The sequence below is a fragment of the Nanorana parkeri genome, unplaced genomic scaffold (assembly GCF_000935625.1).
Source record: "Nanorana parkeri isolate BGI_ZX_2015 unplaced genomic scaffold, ASM93562v1 scaffold1808, whole genome shotgun sequence".
NCBI lineage: Eukaryota > Metazoa > Chordata > Amphibia > Anura > Dicroglossidae > Nanorana > Nanorana parkeri.
Window position 1 is genome coordinate 240815 of NW_017308076.1, and position 22236 is coordinate 263050.

At 41.2% G+C, this 22236-nt stretch overlaps 1 protein-coding gene across 1 annotated transcript in view; it reads right to left on the reverse strand.

Moving 5' to 3' along the window:
• Positions 1-548: 548 nt before the first annotated feature.
• FBXL18 (F-box and leucine rich repeat protein 18) overlaps positions 549-22236 on the reverse strand; it is a 47668-nt gene continuing 25980 nt past the window's right edge. The window contains exon 4 of the mRNA XM_018571674.1: positions 549-834. Within this exon, the coding sequence (XP_018427176.1) occupies positions 678-834 (157 nt within the window). The 3' untranslated portion in view covers positions 549-677. The remainder of the gene's footprint in view (positions 835-22236) is intronic.

The window sequence follows — 22236 nt, forward strand, 5'->3', positions numbered from 1 at the left end:
TGTTCTCTGAGCGAGCTCAGAACAATGACATTCTGGCTAGGCTCCTGCTATGGCTGTCTGGAGCTCGTTAGCAGGTGGACATCTGTGGTGTTGAGCAGACCGATGGTCTGGGAGGGGAGGGTGGATGTGATGCGATTATATTCTGATTTCATCACTTGCTGTATATAAGTTTGTGCAGTTGCTCAATAAATCAGAGTTTGTTTACCCCTACACTCAAGCCTTGGCTAGTGACTGGGGAAACTGGGAGCTACAGATCTTCAGGTTCCAATATCTCCTCAGCAAGGAAGAAGACAGCGGCGGACATACTCATCCTGAGTACGGGGGTCCGTCACACTCCCCATTACAAGAAAGAAGAAATGTGATGCAAGGAATTGTACTCAATGTTTTCAATAAAAAGCACTCCAGAGACATCATTTTTATAACACGTTTCATTAGTATATAATCAAAAACACTAACAACATGTTCATGAATTCAGTTCTCTAGACCACGACACACATTTTAAAGCATTACAATTTTTTTTTAATTAACATATAAAGATTAAGCCCCTCCCACAAAAAATATTAGTAATGTTGGAAAGTCTTTCAGTAATATAATATTGTTTTGTATAATAGTTGGCAAAGGTTTAGGAATTTACCAACATTGGTTGCTCTATGTCCAGCCTTATGCAATCTACAACATTAGCACCACAAATCTGGTGGCTCCTCTGCCACTCTGCTTTTAAATAGGGTTATTTCATCCAAATGTATCATGGGCACATCTCGTATTACATCTGCCAAGTTCTCATGCAAAAGTGGGAAAATGACAACGTTCAATGCTGGCCGTTCCGATGAGAAGCTAGAAACAAAACAGAAGAATATTATAAATATAGAATATAGAAATAAAAAAGGTAAGTGTACATTGTGCTAAGTAAGAATCATATCTGGAACCTGTTAATGCCCATGTAAAAATAAAAAAATATGTAATATAACTCGGGACATAAAACTTTTTTAGCTGCACTAATTTGCAACTGACTCAGCAGAATGGGTTGTTTCTAAGTGCGTAAGACGGTTACTAGTATCTGTAAGAAAAAAAAATAAAAAAAAATTGCAGAACGTTGATCCAGGAAGATATCCTATTACCTTATGACAATGGTCTCCAAATTGTGGCCCTATGCTTATTTTTAACTGGCACTTGGGGCACCATTTCTCACATTAAGGCCCCATTCACACCTGACCGTTTTGTAGCGCGTCCTACGCTCGATGAACGCTCTACAAAACGGTCAAAAAAATAAATAGCATTGTAGTCAATGGTATCGTTCCCACCTGTCCGTATTTCCGCCCGTCCCGAACGCACTACAAAACGGCCCACGCATGAAAAGGTCCCGGAGCGTTTTTTGCTGCGTATTGGTCCGTTTTGTAGGGCGTTTTCCATTTGTATACTGCCAAGTAGCCTTTGGAATCGCGCGACTTTTTTACCGCGAATCGCGGTAAAAAACCACGTGACGGTCGCGCGACAGACGCACATATTACAATACGCATAGGTGTGAATGGGGGCTAACACCAATTGATACCAATGGGTTCCATGGACACCAATAATGGGGCACTTTTCCTCACACTGACACCAATGGTGGAGCACTATTCTCCCCCCTGCCACCAACAATGGGACACTATTCCCCCCACTAAAACCAACAATAAGGCACTATTCGTTCCACTTATGCCAATCATGGGGAACTATTCCTTCAACTGACACCAACGAAGGGGCATATTCCTTCAACTGACACCAACGAAGGGGCATATTCCTTTAAAAAAAACAAACGAAAAACGCACTCAACAATTTGTTACCAGTTATACAGTAAGGTGCACAAGAAATGGGCTTTGAATAGTAAAACAGCAGAAAGGCATCATGGCACACTCACAAAACCAACATGTAAAACAACTTGTCTCACCACTAAGGACAATGACAGAGGTTTGGATACACATCTTCAGCCGAGGATGTGTAAGCCGCACTGCCACGCCAAGGCACCTCTTATAGTGCGGTCCTAACTCTGAACTATGAGAGTCTCCATCTTGGAGCACATGGTTTTGTGAGTGTGCCATGATGCCTTTCTGCTGTTTTACTATTCAAAGCCCATTTCGTGTTCACCTTACTTTATAACTGGTAACAAATTGTTGAATGCGTTTGTCGTTTGTTTTGCTTGACCGATTTGGTGCAGCGACGCATGGGGTTTCTCAGCTGCCAATAGGATGTGCGGGATCCCTTGTGTGTTTCTGTACCTTTAAGGAGGTTGGGCGTCCTCCTGACAAACCTGCACCCAATTTGATATCTTCTGCCCCCATGTGCTCCAAGATGGAGACTCTCATAGTTTAGAGTTAGGACCGCACTATAAGAGGTGCCTTGGCGCGGCAGTGCGGCTTACACATCCTCGGCTGAAGACGTGTATCCAAACCTCTGTCATTATCCTTAGTGGTGAGACATGTTGTTTTACATGCTGGTTTTGTGAGTGTGCCATGATGCCTTTCTGCAATATTCCTTTAAATGACACCAAAGTGGCACTATTCCTCCCACTGATACCAACGATGGGGCACTATTCTTTCCACCAACACCATGCTTCCTCCAACTGACACCAATGATGGGGCACCTTCCCCACCCCCCAACTGACACCATCAATGGAGCACTATTTATTTCACTGACATTAACAATGGCCCACTATCCCAACAAAAGCAATTTATTGTCAAACATATTTGGTAGGCAAAGGAGTACATTTGTCTGGGTTTAGTCATTTTTGAACATAATGGTTCATATATATTTTCACGCAAGCTTTACAAAATACTGTTGTGCAGTAGTATTTTCCACTGAACCTAGAACTGATGCACAGATGAGCTGAGAATAAAGCTGGAATGTATTTATTTCTAAAACTGCTATTACATATTCCAAGCACACCAGAACTGAAGAACTTTAATACAATCTGATTAGCAGGGCCCTCCTAACCCTCTTGTCTTGAACTGCATTACATTGTATTGTAGCTGTACTGCCTCCCTTTATTTTGCAAAGCTCTATACAAACGGTTGACACAATATAAATCCTCTATAAGAATATACTATTAATACAAAATATGCTATTAATTACACAGCATTAGGATGTGTAATATTCTGACTCCCCAAAAAATTCACAATACAGCCTTTCTGTAATGCAGGGGTATTCAACCCTTTGTGGCAAAAAATGTTTGCATAATATTGATAGTGCCTGATATATAAAACAAAATGTCTAATTCATATTCTCAATCAAAAATAAATATTTAGTGGGAACCCACCCTGGCCCAGGCCCTGGGGATTGGTTATCGGAGGGACAATTTTGCTTCTTTGTCTCCTCCCTCCAGGGGCCGGATAGTCTCGGCGGGGAGCCAACAGAGTTTGACTCCCTCCTCCTGGCCTTAACACCTCCTTCCCACGTGGTATCCCTTCTCTACTCTCCCTCCTGGCCTCTCCCACGCTACCTGCCTACACGTCGGCCTGGGAGCGCGAGCTGGAACTAACTTTTACGAGCGACGAGTGGGAGAAGTCGTTTGCTCTCACACACTCTCTGTCAGTGGCCAGCAGGGCTCATGGGAAAAACCTTAAGATACGCACCAGATGGTACCGCTGCCCTACGGTCCTCCATCGGTATTACCCTACAGTGGCCAATGCCTGTTGGAGGTGCGCTGCCTCCCCAGGAAACATGACGCATATTTGGTGGAGCTGCCCTCAGCTTCAAGGGTTCTGGAGGGGAGTATTGGGGATGTACCACAGAGTGACAGGAACAGCTATTGCTAACGACCCCAAAATTCTACTCTTGTCCATGGTCCCAGGATCAAATCAAGAAAACGAAGAGGGGCCTTCTCCGTCACTTTCTCACGGCAGCCAGGACTGTTATCCCGCGTCACTGGCGTTCATCGGTGGTACAATATCTGGATGTATTGGGTGGAGACACCACAGATGGCCCTGGGCCTATACCAACGTATGCTTACTATGCATTGGGCTGCAGGTAATACCACTGATCTTGATAAACCGTAACCGCTCAGATACTGTTGACTGTTCTGTTGCTAATATCCACAGACCTATTGGCCCATAGATTAATGCCTTACACGTGTAATGTTTGTATTTTGTAAACTGTCCCGTGTTTATTTTTGTCAAAGTGAACTTGTTTCTTTACCTTTCTGTGTTAAATGTTAAACTTTAAGAAACTCAGATTGAACTAAAATTTTATATTTAGAAAGTAAACGGGGGTGCTATAAACTAGATTGCACTAGATTGCAATAATAAACTAGAACTGCAATAATAACCCTCAACATTGGTCAGTGTCTGCAGTAATAACACCAAGCATTTGTGTGAGTGACTGCAATAACATACCTCCCAACTTTAGCCTTTCATAAAGATGGACAGCATGTATAGAGAATAATACAGCACCCACAAAAGGGCTCATGGCTGCATAGGGCTTAATATTGGACATGGTTTAAAGGGGTGCAGGTAAATAGAGTCTGAGTCTATGCACAATATACACTGCAATTAACAATTAACACTTTGGCCAGGGGCATGCAACATACAGCACAGTATAAAGATTGCAGCAGTTAAGGTTATATAACATAGACCCCTCACATTGCTGGTCAGTTGAAAGGGGGGGAAAAAACCCTGGCCTGGGTGGTAAGTGGGCAAAAAAAATGCCCTGCTGTTGGTAGTCAGTGGAAGAAAGAATGCTTGGCATCATTGGTCAGTAGGAGAAAAAATACTCAGTATCATTGGTCAGCAGAAGTCAAACTAAATGAGCTGCTATTGGTGGTCAGTGGGAGGAAAATGCCTTGCATTAATTGGTGTGTGGGAAGAAAAACACAGGCTTTATTGGTCAGTGGGAAGAAAAACACAGGCTTTATTGGTCAGTGGGAAGAAAAACACAGGCTTTATTGGTCAGTGGGAAGAAAAAACACAGGCTTTATTGGTCAGTGGGAAGAAAGACACAGGCTTTTTTGGTCAGTGGCGTGGGAAATAAAATGCCCTGCAGCATTGGTCAGTGGCAGAAAACTGCCTGGCTCCATTGGTCAGAAGAAGACAAATGCTTGGTGTTAGTGGTCAGTGGGAGAAAAGGAATGCCCCAATGATAAATGCTTTTTATTAGGGTTTTTGAAAACTTTTTTACAGGTTGCTTACAAAAAGAAAAAAGTCAAAGACAAAACAGTATGGTGCCGCTTGACACAGCACCCCACATCCACAATGAAGTACAGCAAAATACAACACACTACAATATTCCAAGTGTATATATCAAGTTTAATTCCAGCCACATATGATGTATAGTATAAATCAAGAATAAACAGTAATTACATAGTAACAAACCATGTGAGTTGTATTATTCAAATAGCATGTAGCTGATACACAAAACCAGCAAAATATCTACAGCAAACACAAATCAAAATGATGTAACCAAACAATAAACAACACTAAAACTAGAACCGCCATACCCATCCCCCCAAAAACATCTTTAGCAATACAGTACAACAAGCCGGAATGAGTAAATCCTTATCCTTAATATGAACACAAGGTAAGGTCCTTCCCTATACAGTGGGGCAAAAAAGTATTTAGTCAGCCACCAATTGTGCAAGTTCTCCCACTTAAAAAGATGAGAGAGGCCTGTAATTGGCATCATAGGTAGACCTCAACTATGAGAGACAAAATGAGAAAACAAATCCAGACAAATCACATTGGCTGATTTGGAATGAATTTATTTGCAAATTATGGTGGAAAATAAGTATTTGGCCAATATCAAAAGGTCATCTCAATACTTTGTTATATATCCTTTGTTGGCAATGACAGAGGTCAAACGTGTCCTGTACGTGCTCCTGTTTTTGCTCACCGTTCTTGTGATCATTTTGACCCCACGGGGTGAGATCTTGCGTGGAGCCCCAGATCGAGGGAGATTATCAGTGGTCTTGTATGGTCTTCCATTTTCTAATTATTGCTCCCACAGTTGATTTGTTCACACCAAGCTGCTTGCCTATTGCAGATTTAGTCTTCCAAGGCTGGTGCAGGTCTACAATCTTGTTTCTGGTGTCCTTCGACAGCTCTTTGGTCTTCACCATAGTGGAGTTTGGAGTGTGACTGTTTGAGGTTGTGGACAGGTGTCTTTTATACTGATAACAAGTTCAAACAGGTGCCATTGATACAGGTAATGAGTGCAGGACAGAGGAGCCTCTTAAAGAAGAAGGTACAGGTCTGTGAGAGCCAGAACTCTTGCTTGTTTGTAGGTGACCAAATACTTATTTTCCACCATAATTTGCACATAAATGCGTTCCAAATCAGCCAATGTGATTTGTCTGGATTTGTTTTCTCATTTTGTCTCTCATAGTTGAGGTCTACCTATGATGCCAATTACAGGCCTCTCTCATCTTTTTAAGTGGGAGAACTTGCACAATTGGTGGCTGACTAAATACTTTTTTGCCCCACTGTATATAGGATACCCAGCGTAATAGAAAGAATAAGGGTATTACCATTCTCTCTCCCACAAATAAATCTTCAACACAGCACATTTTAAAAGGAGGAAAGCAGGGGGAGCCAGACCACAACCTCTATGGATATAATTAGGGTTGCACAGATACCAAGTACAGTACTCGGTACAGGTACGAGTACCGATACTTTTGAGCTCCAAGACTACACTAGAGAAAAATTCAAAAATTAGGAGGCAGCTGTCATTTGTAAGGAGCACACGGAGCTCCTGGGATTTGTGCATCTCTGTTTTAACCCCTTCATGACTGAGCTAGTTTTGTTTTTTAGAGGACAGATAGGGCTATATAATTATATCACATATGTGTACCTAACCCCTCATTTAGTTTGAATAAAATAAAAAAAACGAGGAAAAAAACTAAAAGAAAACACTTTTTTCACAAGTTTTTATTATTTTTTTAGAATTTTTTTATATTATAGTATAAAAAATAAATTTACATATTTTTATTTTCCTAATTTTGTTTTACACTTTATTTAATTTTTTTTTACACTTTGTAAAAAATAAATTAAAAAAAAACCTTTTTTTTTTCTTGTTAGTTTATATCAAGCAGTCACTATGACTTCTTGATACATTAACTTTTTAAAAAAATGTTTTGGCAATTAGGCTGCTCCAAACTTAGGAACAGCTAATAATAACCTTAGAGACTGATCCTGACTTTAGTCAGATTCAGATCTCACTAAAAGCTCTTTGATCATGCCTAGACGATCAGAACTGATACATTTTCACTCAAAAGATATACATTGTATCTTTTGAGTGAAATGTATCTAAACATCGGGCTCTCGAGCTGTCAAAACAAATAGCAGAGAGGTGAGTCACTGCTACCTCTCTGCTATTTTCAGCTGTCAAATACAGGATCGCAAATTGCGGTCCTGTATTTGCATGTAACGGCTTCATTCTTTCATTAATGAAAGGAAGAAGCTTTTACAAAAAGCTTAATTATTTCATTAATGAATGCCTCAATACTGAGACATTCATTAATGACATATAGGCACAAAGTGCCGGGACGTACACTGTACGTCTCCCGTCACAAAGGGGTTAATGTATGATTTTGTTTTTATAAATAAAGTGATGCACGGATACTAGTTTTGCGAGTACGAGTACTGGTACTTGCCGAGTACTTACAAACGAGTACGAGTACTGATACATTTTTGTTTATTGTCATGCAACAGTTTTTCTAAAACAATATCGACTAATGATTTCTGGACAGTGGTCGAGTGCCAGAGCCAGGTCCCAGCTGCAACCCTGGTAGTTCTCATGAAAATGCCAAGTATCGGCACTGGTACTCGAAAAGTATCTGTGCATCCCTAGATATAAACCAACTTTTCTTTGGGCAAAAGGAGATTAACCTGAGAGAGCCAATTATCTAGGAGAAGAAGAATCAGGGGATAGCCATTTAAGAGGAATCAACTTTCTCAAAGTTGAGACATAGAAGTGGGTCTAGTACATCGGAGATTATAATGCTCATCATCAATAAGGCCCAATAAGCAAATCTTAGGGTCCAAGAGTAATGCGACTTGAAAAGTGTTATTAGTAGTTTTCACAATCCCCTTCCAGTTACGAAAGAGTTTGGGGCATCTCCAGAACATATGGATCAGGCTGGCACTAGTCCCCTGGCAACTAAGGCAATTCCCTGAGTCTTTTTTACCCCATTGGTACAGTTTTAGTGGAGTGTAATGTATACTTTAGTTACAACTAAACCTTGAAATGCAAAAAGACAACACTGGTTACCTGCTCAGGGTTTCTGTTTCTCATTCAGATATAGTTATAGTGGGGAAGTCCATCACACTGCTTTATGTCAATGATCTTGGTTTTTGTAATAACCGTTTGCTTTTGTAATGTAGGAGTGGTATTTCTAAACTCAAACGGTTAGTTCCTTGTTGTCTCGCAAAGGAAAAACCTGCTCAAACTGTTATTACTAAACAGTTCCTCACAGCCACCAACCAGGTTCAAACCTGCTGTAGAGCTCTATGGATTCTGGCTACAGTGAATTGCACAGAACTCCGATTTAGGTACATGCAGTAGACTTTCTATCTTAAAGTGCAGCTAAAACCCACAACACTTCCCTCCGATCCACCGATATGATGTTTGCGACTTCCCTCGACACAGCTGACATCTTCATATGGTAGACATCTTCTGCTATTTTGATTGGCTAGCTCAGGATATCGCAGCTCAATGTACAATCTATAGAGCCCTGCTAGCAGGAAACCAAGAAGCTTTTATTGTAGAAGAGACATACAGAAACTCTTGTACACTAAAAGCCTTCTTGTTAGAACATTTTTGTTTTTCCAATAAAGTTACACTTTAAACATAGCTGTGGTTTCTTTATAGAAAGAGTTTGCTGACTGAATTCACTTGTTGCCTAGAAATCCTGTCTAATAATTTGCCAGCACTAACAGTTACACACTAATATGCTCTGGAGCTATGTCAAGAGCAAGAACAGTGCTTAGTAATAAGCAGGCTGTAATAAAAAAATAATAAAAAAAAACAGAGATAACGTCAGAAGTACTGCAGCACTGCTTTGCCAAAGGACCACTGAAGCAAAGAATGTATGCGGATCCTCTGAGGGTAATATATGTAATAATAGCATTCAGTATATAAATACATTTTATTTATTTCAGGTGAGCTTGTTCATATTTTTCTCCACAGCAAGCTCTCTGGACGTTGTGTTAATATGGAAGTAAATATGGTCTGATTTCAGGAGAGAGATGCAGGGGCCACGCAGGGTCCCTTCTTCTGGGCGACATTGGTCACTATGTCGCTATAAAATAAAGTTTTGCTGTTTTAGCCAAGAAAACTGAATGCATAGTCTTCAAAAGACAACCAAAAGGGTTGCCATGAGCCAACGTGATCTTTGCCTAACATCCGGTTACATGAAATACAATCTAACAAGACATATGTAAGCAATTTTTGTTAAAGCTAAACTTCAGACACACTGGTTATACACAGCTGAAATTAGAGCTGCAACAACTAATCGACAAAATCGATTAGAATAGTTGGGGGAGAGGGAGAGAGAAAGAGAGAGAGAGAGAGAGAGAGAGAGAGAGAGAGAGAGAGAGAGAGAGGGAGGTTTTTTTTATACAACCAATCGATTAGTTGGAAAAAAAAATTAGGTAACTAATCGATTATGAAAATAATCGTGAGCTGCAGCCCCAGCTGAAATACATATATTGGAGCGGTTTCACCTGCCAAGTGATTTGTATTTCTGTCCACCAGTTATGAGATCTACACATCCCTGCCAGACAGCAGAACCAACTAGATGAGCTGACTTTTACAACTGCAGTTATGCAATATACCAAGGTCACCTGTCTCACCCCCAGCTGTCATTGGACAATTATGGAGAAGCAGCACTCATCCTCCTGCTCACTCTTCTCTCTGCTCCTGGTCAGCATTTTCCTTAAGCATTGCAGCATACCTGATTAGCCCCTGGTGCTGCCCCCTATCTCTTCAAGTTTGATAATACTGTACGGGGAATATCGAGTCAAACTCATGTTACTGCATTTAATATTTCATTGAATTACGGTTTATTGAACATAACTGCATTAATTGGGGGTTTTATGCCTGTCTGGTATTCTGCTTTATATTATTTAGGAAAAATTCTAAAAAATTAATTTAAAAAGAGGTAAAACAATAATCATTGCCTGGAAACTCACCCTAGAGTTGACAGATCAGATTAGCACATAGATTCCTCAATCTAATCCAAGCCCATGCACATTTTCCATGAGTCTCCCCACACACATATTTCCCTATTAAAGGTCACAGTAGATTTGTGATCCTCTCTCAAACTTTTTTTGCATGTCTGCCAAATTGGTCAACTGCCATGTTTTTACTCGTCTGAATTCAAGTGCAATCAGTCTACTGCATGTTCCTTGGAAAGCAAGTTTGAGACAGTCACTGCTGCGTGCCAAAAAAAGACACCTGGCTCTTCAAGATCAGCTAAGCATCACCCAGCATCAGACTGTAGGTTTCATATTGTTAACAAGGAGCTAAACCTGAAGAAGTATTACAAGACAGCTACATGGATACTAACAAGAAACACACCTTTAGAAATATAAAATTTGAATTATGCCGCGCCCACAATAATCAATCAATGTGTCAGTGTCACAATGGACTGTGAAATGCCCCAGTCTTCTGACAGTGGCCATGTTAACTAAGGGCTGATTACTAGCTCTCCATTTACTTCCTGGAACTTTGGCACATGTGACTAGACATGTGACTAGGACATGACTATGCACATCATCTCAGGGGAGGAAAATGCCTTTCCCTGATATCTCATGAGATTACAGATGAGATTTTCCAGCAATGCTCTGCTGATGTAACCTTCTCAAATTGCAATACTTTGGCATTTGCATCATTTGTGCCAGGACTGGACCAAGAAGTGGATGAACTCAATTTGTAAGTAAATGAAAAACAAGTTTACTTAACTAATGCATATAAGGGGCTGAGCTGCACGCTGCTGTGATATTTAATAAAAGGGGGTAAAGGTCAGCTTTAAAGTAGCATTGTCTTCTTTTTTGGGGCATATATCTACAACTAGTAAGCAGTAAATATATGTCCCAACATTAAAAGAAAAAAAAAAAAGTTGGTAAATACAAGCTAACCTGTGTCAGCGCCACTCACTCCCAGTCCCGACTCCCGAACACTGTGAAGGAGGAAGTGTGGGTGGGCACATGCGCAGTCCAGATCATCAGAGGGGTGAGGAGAAGAGCAATGCTGACACTGAATGAATGCAGCCAGGAGTATTAAGTATAGCATATGTGAGCATCATGTGTACAGTTTTCTGTTCATATATACAGTTATGTATTATGCTTAATAATACAAAAAGTACATGTGAATTAGTAATGATATAACACATATGGAGTAAAAATGCTAAGTTGCAGGAAAATGCTTACTTTTCCTGCAAAAGGAAGATTGGGATCAGCCACAAGTGGGGTTCCATAGTGTTCTCCTGCAGGTCATTGTGGACTTTGAGGGTGATATCAGACTTCTGTAGGTCAAAAGTTGGGTCATACATGGCTTGATTTCCCTTGTTCAGTCGATTCCCTATCCACACCAAACAGAGTGAATGGAGAAATCTGTATTTCCGGCTACTATATTTGGGCCGTTGTGGCACCTGCTGCTGCCTGAATACCCAACGGAGACTGAATCTGATAGGATGCAGGGAGTGTTCGGCCAATATTTTGCTTGCAGGGCTACCCACAACTCAAATTTTGGCCGAAATAGCAGGAAACGACCACAATTCGAGCCGTGTATGACCAGCTCCATGCAACAGAAAAGTATTTCCCCTCTTGAATCACAGGACTCATTTGGCAGCACAAACCATTCAAGCTGCAGCACACAATAAAATAAGTAAAAGGATTGCAGTATATTGTAGGTTATATTTATTGTACCTATATATAGGTTTTACAGCATTCACTATGATGAATAATATATATCACAGAAAAAAACCCAGGCATAGGACACCACACATACTCGACTTTGAGAGAATTGGGTATCCATAAAGCTATGCATCTCTTGAAGAGCACGGAGTGGCCCTCCTTCCATGCCCTCCATACTCAACCAGAATATGGACCTCTTGACTTCTGGTCCACCATGCATTTAACCCACTTCCTCTCTACCATTCCACTGGTGTATAATCATAAAAGACCGCTCACTCCATTCGAACAACTCTGTACCCAAACTGACCCTCCACGACATGTCCTCTCCTTCTGCTACAAGCAATTGATCGAACAGTCGGTCAAATCCCCACTATGGTTCCTGTCAAGATGGGAGGAGGAACTCCAGATTGCTATACCAACAGAAGCCGCAACTAAACTACTGTCTCTTTCTTACCGTTCCTCAATTAGCAACAGATACCAAGAATTGGGCTACAAAATAGTGACCAGATGGTACCGCACGCCACAAGCCCTCCACTCATTATTCTCGGACTCACCAGACCAGTGCTGGCGGTGCCAACAGTCCTCGGCAGGCATGCTCCATATGTTCTGGTCTTGCCCGCCCCTTGTGCAATTTTGGGATAAGGTGCATGCCCTTGCGCAAAAATTTACCGACGCCCCGGTTCCACGAGACCCTGCCTTCTTCCTCTTACACCACAATAATATACCGATGCGTGTCTATTCCTGCTCCCTTACTAGACACATAGTCAATGCAGCCCGGGCCTGTATACCAGCCCTCTGGAAAAAAACCTGAACCACCACTTATCAGACAGGTTTTAGACCGCATTCACGATATTTACCTTATGGAAGACCTCACGAGCTCAATTAACCACAATTATACTTCATTCTTTAATACATGGCATCCCTGGATGGAATTTATGCGCTCGCCTGAATATCTCACCCTTGGAGAGCAACTGAGATCATAACATAATATACCGTACTCTTATCTAGCATCCCCCCCTCTTTCTGCCTCTCCTGAAGTTTCTCTCTTCTCCCCCACTCTTTCACACAGACCCTGGGTATTATTGATAACCATTAATAAACCACTTGGCTTCTTCCTTATCCCACCATGCCTAATATTTATCCAATAACCTAACACATAAGTTGGTACTATGTACACATGTGTGCTCTCCACTATATCATCGCCCGCATATAACCAGCGGGGTGTTACGTCGGCTGTTTCCTCATCTTCTTTAACTCTTTTATGAAATCGATAAAGAGAGCACTTACCAATAAGGCACGGGCCATCAGACGCCTCAAATGACAGTCCGGCCGGCATAAACACCCGACTACCCATCTTCGGTCCCACCGCACGAGCCAGGTGCCTGTATGGCTAAACAATTAGTTTGTTTTTTGACAGTTTTGAAATGACCGTGTTGGTTTATACTTGCAAAGATTGTATTATGTATACCCTTTTCTTTTTCCTGCACTGTCCTTTATGTACGGTGAATAAAAAAAAGAAAAAAAAAACCTGCTTACTCATACAATAACACTGAATTGTAGGAACTCTACCAACCATTCTTCTGACACAACTGCAAAAACTTGTCATCTCCACCTTTACATGAGTGAATTCTAAAAATACTGAATGCAGGGATGAAAATTATGACTAAGAGCCTGTTCACACCATTGCATTAGAAAATGCACATGCGTTTTCCTCAAAACAAAGTGTTTTGGTGTGTTTTGAATAGGGCTGCAACAACTAATTGACAATCGATTATTGAAAAAGTTGTCAACTTTTTCAATCATCGATAATGTGTTATAGGAGAAGACAAATTTTAGAAGCATTTTCTTAATTTATAATTTTTCCTGTCTTCATTTTGTAAGTCGTTTCTTGAAAATCGTGTGAAAAACACAAATTAAAACATTTACTGCATTTTTAGTGTGTTTTCATGCTTTGCAATTGACTATAATATAACATGCATTTTTCGAAATGCGCACAAACGATGCAGCATTTAAAAAAAAATGCAAAGCACTGCCCCCTATCATTATGCACTAATATGAAGGGCTTCATGAATGATAATGGCAACTAGTTCTCATACACTTTTAGCATACTGTGATCCTGCATTGTAGCGCACTTTAAACACAACGGTGTGAACAGATCCTAAATGATAAATAAATTATCTTTCTTTTTTGATATATAATAAAAATGACATTCTTTCTGTTGCCTCATAGTTCAACACACACACACCCGCACTCCACACTACCCACACATAATCAAATAAAGGTAATTAGTATTGCAGATACTATAACTTTTTAAAGGAGAACTATGGGGTCAGTGTTTTTCCTCATAGTTCTCCTTAGGGTAACGGGAGGACACAAACTTGCATCCTCCCGTTAACCTAAGCTCAGTATACCGCGAGCTACAGCTCGCGGTATACTGAGACGCCGCAGCCGGAGCGGATCCCGACGTAGATGACGGGATCCACCCAGCTGCATGAGTGCAAGCTGGCTCTGCCCATCTAGAGGCAGCGCCAGCTGTACCCGCCCCCTCCCCCGTCCGTTCCGCCAGTCAGCGCTGGCAGATCGGGGCGGGGAGAGGGGAATCCAGCTCCTCCCCCTGTCACGGCAGAGAGCCGTGACAGGATCGAGAGGCGAGCGAACCCGGTATGTGTTCGCTCACCTCCCGATCTACTGAGCCGACCTGTGACAGTCTCATTGTCACAGGTCGGCTAGAACTATGAGGTGATTAAAAAGCACTCACCTCATAGTTCTCCTTTAATGAGGTTTGATCCAATGATGTGGATTTGATTGAACGTGACACTTTAATATGTGAGGAATGCATATAATTTACTAGCTCTACGTCTATATGTACAACCAGACATTTTCATTTATTTTATTTTCATATTTAGTTTTTCCTTAGCGCTGAACAGACTAAGCAAAGAAAACCTGACTACTGCATTCAAGACTATATTCTCTGGAGAAGACAGGCTTCAGATCTCCTTCTGATGATTCATCCATTACCTTGTTTATCAGAACGGGGGTCCTATTTCTATTTTATGAGATAATATAAACTCAATTCAGTCCATAGGGGATTTTGTCATCTAGTCCCCTTAGAACCAAAAATTAAATATCCAGAGCATTGTTTGATGTAACATCATGACTGGGAGAGAAGAAATGTATATCGTGCTCATGTATCAATGCATTACACTCAGAGCCACATCACTAAACCAAAAACTCTCTTATTGAAAATCAATGACAATACTAATTACAATATTTGATCCCATGTGGGAAGTGTGCAGTACGTGACTAGGATTGTAGGGCATCTGAAAGACATATTTGTAATCATCTTCATGAAACATTATTTAAAAAAAAAAAAGATACTAATGTGGCGACAGTGTCTTTATTCTGATCTTGGTGCATTTAGTGTTAAAAAGAAAAAACACTAAACATGTAACCATAATGGCGTCAGGTAAGTTGCATCAGAGGTATTTTTATTTTTAATTTTCAACTTATAAAGCTTGTGTGCTGAATTACGAATGGGCTATTACACATTTTAAAGCATGGGATGCTGGCTGACATTATTACCTAATTATGGCCATATTTGGGTAATATCAGCCAGCAACCCTTGTCCCGTTTCTTTTTTTACAGTCAGCTGCCGATTGGTGAATCTCTCGGCTGGGACATCCTCTTAGCAACAATGATCCTGACAGTTGGCGGAGCATGATGGGGAACACAGAGACAGTAGTTCCCCATCAGGTCCGCCACCCTTGTGAGTGACAGCAGGCAGTGAACAGATTCTATTGCCAACAAACAGCCTGCTATTGACTAAGGAATCTTTCCACTGCTTGCTGTTAATCAGAAGCAGATCAGACCTGATGGGGAATTAGTCCCTCAGCATCCCCATCAGGACAATGTCAGTTGTGTCTATGTAATCTGCCCACTGCTTGCTGTCAATAACAAGGGAGGCAGACATGATGGAGAACTAGACACTTCGCATCCTTGATCAGGCTCTGCCCTCCCACAACAAAAGTTCTCAGGCCCCTGGTCCAGCCTTTGGGCCAGGCAGAGAACTACGTAAAATGGAGTCTGCGATTTTATCAGACTCAGCATTACTAAGGTGCACTGTGGATGGAGTGTCTAGTATAGACATTCCTGCCCCAGTGCACCTCTGCACCATAAATGGCATTGCTAGCACAAAATCTATGTACCTGTTTCCAACAAATTCACTCAGAGATGCTTTTTATGAATTCCAGGGACTGAGTTGTATTATATGTCAAAGAGAAAGGTAGGAACACACTATATTTCCTGCACATCAACAGCTATTCTTCTGTATTTGCAGCATGTTTAAATTGATAAACCACAGGGAAATGTGCATGTATTGCAGAGATTTAGGAATATTTTTTTTACATTTTGCCTTGACTTACGCTTTAAAGCCTATATGGACTGTATATAGGTTAAAAAATAATATATAAGTCTTGGGGCTCTCTCTATACAGACAAGGTTCTAAACTGAGATATGTACAGCAAAGGTAACAGCCTGTACGTTTTTTTTTCCCTTTTAGGTGATGTCAGTGTTCCAAAACCTTAAAAATGTGATTGGAATCTCATCAGCTAACAGTTACATGCATTTAAATGCATACAGCTACAAAACCTTTTGTACAAAAAAACCTTTTTCTTATAGTGCTAGATAAACATTTTGACATGGCAAGCACAATATGGGGTTGGCAGCTTGGGACTGCAAAGGAAGAAGCTCTTTGTGGAAAAAAAAAATGCCCAGTGCACTTTGTCTAGGTACAGGTCTGCTTGGCCATTGGGTAGCAGTGGAGAGGAAATAGTTCAACATAAGTATGGAGAAAAATAACTCCAAATTTTTAAGGACCCATGGTGATGTTGAATTCACCAGAAAATTCTACTTAGAAAGGTTTAATTGAGGAGGTGAAATAATTAGTTAATTGTTCAGAGTGGTTTCTACTTCCTCTGTGTATTTACTATAAAAAACACCTTATAGGCAGATAATTTGGAATTAGAAAATACAGCAAGTTAAGGTTGTTGGATTTTGATAGCGCTTACACCTAGTAGAACAGTAAGCGTGCAGTCCCTTGTCATATAGTTATCGGGCTATTTTCTAGCTGGTAACAAAGTAAATCAGGCTAGGAATCTTCTTTAGGAGGAAAGATGTAACAAATGTGTCCCCTACAGGGCCGGTGCTAGGATTCGTGCCTACACAGGCAAGGTGCATTTTTGCGCCCCCCTCCCCGACCCCCTGTAAAAACAGGGCATTTTGACAAGTACCTGTACTTGTCAAAATGCCCCGATGTTTGCGCTATGTTTTTTTTTTCACTTACCTTCGGTGTGGGAGAGCAGCGGCGAGTCAGCGCTGGTCCGGTGGGAGGAGCTCCAGTTGGGGTCCTAATTTAGCTGGCCAGCGACTGCCTGAGGTGCCGCGCGTGTCGGGATCCTCAGGCAGTCGCCGGCCAGCTAAATTAGGACCGCTGCTCTCCCGCACCGAAGGTAAGTGAAAAAAAAAAAACATGTCAAAATGCCCTGTTTTTTCCGCCCTCACCCTGCAGCGCCGTAAGGTGGCCGCCTGACTTGCCTTGCGGTAGCGCCGGGCCTGGTCCCCTACCATAAAGACTACAGCTAAGGTGTAATTACCTCTTCACCAGCACAGGAAGTAAGAGTAATTCTACTCTACAAGAACACAGATAGCAATAGATATCTGACATAGGCTTTAACCCCTCCCACAGTATGCAAGACAAAAAAAACAGGTTATAAAAGTTACTTTGGCTATGTTTGCATTGGGTTGTTGAATACACTTTTTGGAATGAGAGGTAATTATTCTCATCAGATTCTTTCTAAAGCTTATAACTTTTCAAGATTTTTGTTAGCATTTTTTTTACATTAGTCATTGCAGTTTGTTTCATTTAGGGATGTTCCGATACTAGTATCGATGCCGATACCAGGCATTTTCACAAGTTCTTGTACTCGTGAAAATGTCTTGATTCTTAAGGCCGATGCTGGCCCTTTAAATGTTTGTCGTGACCTCAGCAGCCTGCTGGGGTCCTGGCAGTAGCTGTCCCTGGCAGTGCCTGTCCGTTTCTATACCTCCTGCTCCTTCTTCCTGGCACAGGCACAGCCCCACACACAGCACAGTACAGCCCCGGACAGCCCTGTACGTACGAGAGCCCTGCAGAGATCCACATGCCGCTCAGTTGAGACTGCAGCCTTCTGCTCTGGTGGTATGTATTTTGCTGCTGTGGGATCTATTGTGCAGCTGTTGTGGGATTTATTGTGCTTCTGTGGCATCTATTGTGCTCTGCTGGGATGTATTGTGCTGCTGTAGTGGAATCTATTGTGCTGCTGTGGTGGGATGTATTGTGCTGCTGTGGTGGGATCTATTGTGCTGCTGTGGTGGGATCTATTGTGCTGCTGTGGTGGGATCTATTGTGCTCTGCAGAGATCTGTATTCTGCTTTGGGGACATTTGTATTCTGCTTTGGAGACATTTGTATTCTGCTTTGGGGACATCTGCATTCTGCTTTAGGGGCATCTGTATTTAGCCCCGGGTGAGAAACTGCCCTAAAATCTTTAGTCTGTGTTGTTTTAGAAAAAATGTCACATGTCCCTTTGAGAAAAAGTATTGGTAATTGGTATCGGCAAGTACATGAGGGCAAGTACTTGTACTTGGTCTTAAAAAAGTGGTATCGGGACATCCCTAGTTTCATTTGAACAAACATTGCGCATTATAATTATAATACAGGATTTATATTGCACCAACAGTTTGCACAGCGTGCGTTCCACGATTCCCAAAAAGTGGGACAACTGCAATTTTCTTCAGGTGCTGGAAACCTAATTTTAAATTACGGCATAGGTACTTTTATATAAATATTTAAAACAAAGAAATGCCAAATGAACAATGTAGAATTCAAGTTAGCAGTTAATTTTGGTTTTGACTGGGGATTTCCTTTAACCCCTTTCGGCTTGCAATCTATATATTAACTAGTTATCATCCTGGGATACATTAATAAATGCCCTCCCTTCGAGAGACCCCAGCCGACACTTTGTGCTGTTGGTGGGTCTTGATTCTGGCTGTCACTAACTCCTCCTGACAAACTACTGGGAACTAATAAGAGTGGTTTTCAACCATGCGATCACTAAGTCAGCTATGACATAGTGATCCATATGCAGACTGGAGACTTCATTAACAAATAAGTTTCCAGTCTTATATGTCCTTAAAATATAAAAATATATATGTATATAAATTACTCATACAGACACTGTCAAGGTAACCAATGCTGCTAACTTTGGCCTAGACGACTAGGCATCAGTTACTTCTAGTCACAAAAGGGTTAAATAGGAATATTGAAATTGCCCACACTTGTGGAAATAGCAGAAAGGAAATAAAGAACTCGCAGAGAGTAGCTTTTCAAAAAACTGAGAGGCAAAACCTCAAGGATGGTAGATAACTACATTTCCCCAGAGGGAAGGATAAAATCACATTGCAATGGACTTCAAAATATGCAAAAGACAGAGACAAGGAAGGGAAAAGAGTAATTGGCTGAAAACGACAATACTCCGATAATGAAATGCAGACCCCTTCAACATTAGTCCCAAGACCAAGTGTATAAATGAAGTAGAAAAAATCAGGAAAATAGGGGGAGGGGCGGTGTCAGCAAGCATGAACCAGGTTTCCGTTACACTGAAAAGTGATAGCATTAAAATTGAAGAAATCATGAACACTGGTCAGTTTACTGCGTTTATATTTTACATTCTACAAAGCACAGGAGGGGTGAATACTTGGAAAAGAAGTGATATTAATGAGCTTTTGTTTTTAACAGAACAATTACTGATGCATACTTAATGTCTAGAATTACAATGTGTTCTGTGAGCAGACTGAGAATGAATGTAAAAATTGTGAAAGGGACCAGGATTAAGAGATCGTTCTAAGAGTGAGGGGGAAGAGGGAGAGAAGAGAAGGGAATAGGGATTTGAAAGCTGGATTTGTATAACAGAAAAGTGCTAAAAGAAGCAGCTAGTAGCTTTGTGAAGTAAAAAGAATCAGGAGAGAGTAGTGAAGAATAGGGAATGATTGAGTTGGGTGGAAAGGGGAAAATGCCGCTGGGTGGGGCTCTACTCACTCTTCAGTTATACAAGCTGGGGGATGCTCAGTGTTTATGTCGTGTACCATTGCAAGTGTCCAAAGCAGTAATGCACTTTTGCTTATTTGTAGACCTTTCAAGGGAAGACATAACCTGTCTGGCTCCAAGTCTAAGCAGAGACAATGCCATTTGCAGCTCCTGCAATAACATACAGGTGACACAACAGGGCTGAAGGGGATAGATTGAAACATCTCTGCAGTGGGCACCAGAAGTTAGGTCCACTGCATTTGTGTCCAGACATAAGGCATTGTGACATGGTAGTAAATTTGCGGCGTATGGAAATCTCAAACTACAGAAGTCTCTGGAAGCATGACAGTCTCACATGGCAGTGAACTCTGGGTTTAAGGCAGTCTCACATGACAGTAGCATCTAAAAGCATGATAGTCTCTTACAAAATTATCCGGAAGCATGGCAGTTCACATTACAGTCTCTGTCAGCATGGCAACAAGTCTTATAACAAGGTAGAGGTCTGTAGTAGAAGTCTTAGTCATCATCTAGTATCAGGTCCCTTACATACAAATCTCCAAGGTAATTAATCAGTTCTGCAAGCCAGCTTCTGGTAACATAGCAGTCACACTAGTAAAAGTAGTGTCACATGTCAACCTTTCTGGTAACAGAGCAGCCTCACAACATAGTATTTTTTGTTGATTTTTTAAAAATAGCATTGAACTAAAGTGGAATAACATCCCATACATAATGTCAAATTAGGAAGCAAAAAACCAAGGTATAGGAATTAAAACATCTTTTTTACAGCCTTGCTATAAACTACACTAGTATTGCGCAAAATCTTTTTAGGTAATGAGAAACAGTTCTCAACTATAAAAATAAATTAACAAAATGTAACCAAGGACTCTAAGGAAATTTACCCATAGTAAGATAAAGAAGAACAAAATAGGTGACTAGTAGGGGCAGAAAAGAGAAGACAGATTAAGGTGAAGAAGAAAGGTAGGGCAGGGTATGAGAGATGGTGGTTGTTGGGGACTGTGGCACAATACATCATGTTGTAGCAGCAAACCTTCACAGGTTGAGAAGATGGTGGTCAAAATCCAAAGATCTGTGATCTACCCAAGCGAACCATAGTCCAGACCAGACCAGAAATAATGCATAGACACTACTGGTACATCACTTAGGAGTTTGCCTAATTTGGTTCGAGTCCTCTATTCCCAATGGTACTCCCCTCTCCTCTGCCCATTTTGTGACGTAAATGGGTAGCAGGGAAGAGCTTGTCATTTTCAAGGAGATATTAAGCCACAAGAATGTGGGTCTTTTAGACATAATATCCAATGGATGTGAAAGTATTACGGGCATTCGAATAAGGGTTGGTTGTTTGCATGATATAATTTTAACTTGAAGATAAAATATTTCATAATGGGGTATTGTATATTCTTCCTGAAGAGTAGCAAAAGGTTTAACACCCATATTACTATATAATTTGTGGAGATGATCTATTCCTAGACGGGACCAATTGTGGAAAACACAAGAAGAACCACCCAGGGCAAAGGAGGGTTATAATCAGAAAGAATGTAAGGGTAATTGGGTTAAAACAAGATGTATTTCAAAGTTTTTAAACTAGATGTGCTGCAATAAGTATGATAGAGGCCTCTAGGATTAGTGTGCCCCTTCATCCCAAAATTGATGTTCAAATGGCTATACATTTGGTAAACTAAAGGTGTTGTGGTGTTTTAGGGTAAGTTAAAGAACAATTAACCCCTTCGTGACTGACGACGTACAGTGTACGTCACCAGCATCGGGGCTGTTTAAACAGACTCCCGGTGACTTTTGCCGCCGGGACTCTGTTAATATGTTGAAGGACAAATTCATCTAAATGTTTATCCCATTTTATATGGCTCCTGGCAAGTTGAATAGCAAACATGCTAAATACCCTCAGCAGAATTCTCAATTTTTATATAATTGCTGTTGCCATTGGGTTAAATAAAATATCACACTCACCTGATGCATTTTTCATAATGTAAATAACTAAAAAATACAGCTACAAGAGCAGTACCTTCATGACTGCATTTTGGCTGGGGTGAGGGCTAGTTCACACCAGCCCCAGCGTGTTCTGGCCCGATTTGGTCACGGAACGCACTTGACTGCATCCCAGCCGGCTCACTTTGTTTTGGGGCGGGAGAGGGCGTGGCGGTGCATTGAAGTCAATGGCACCGCAGCCACGCCCTCCGGCCACAGTGCAATCGCCCGCACC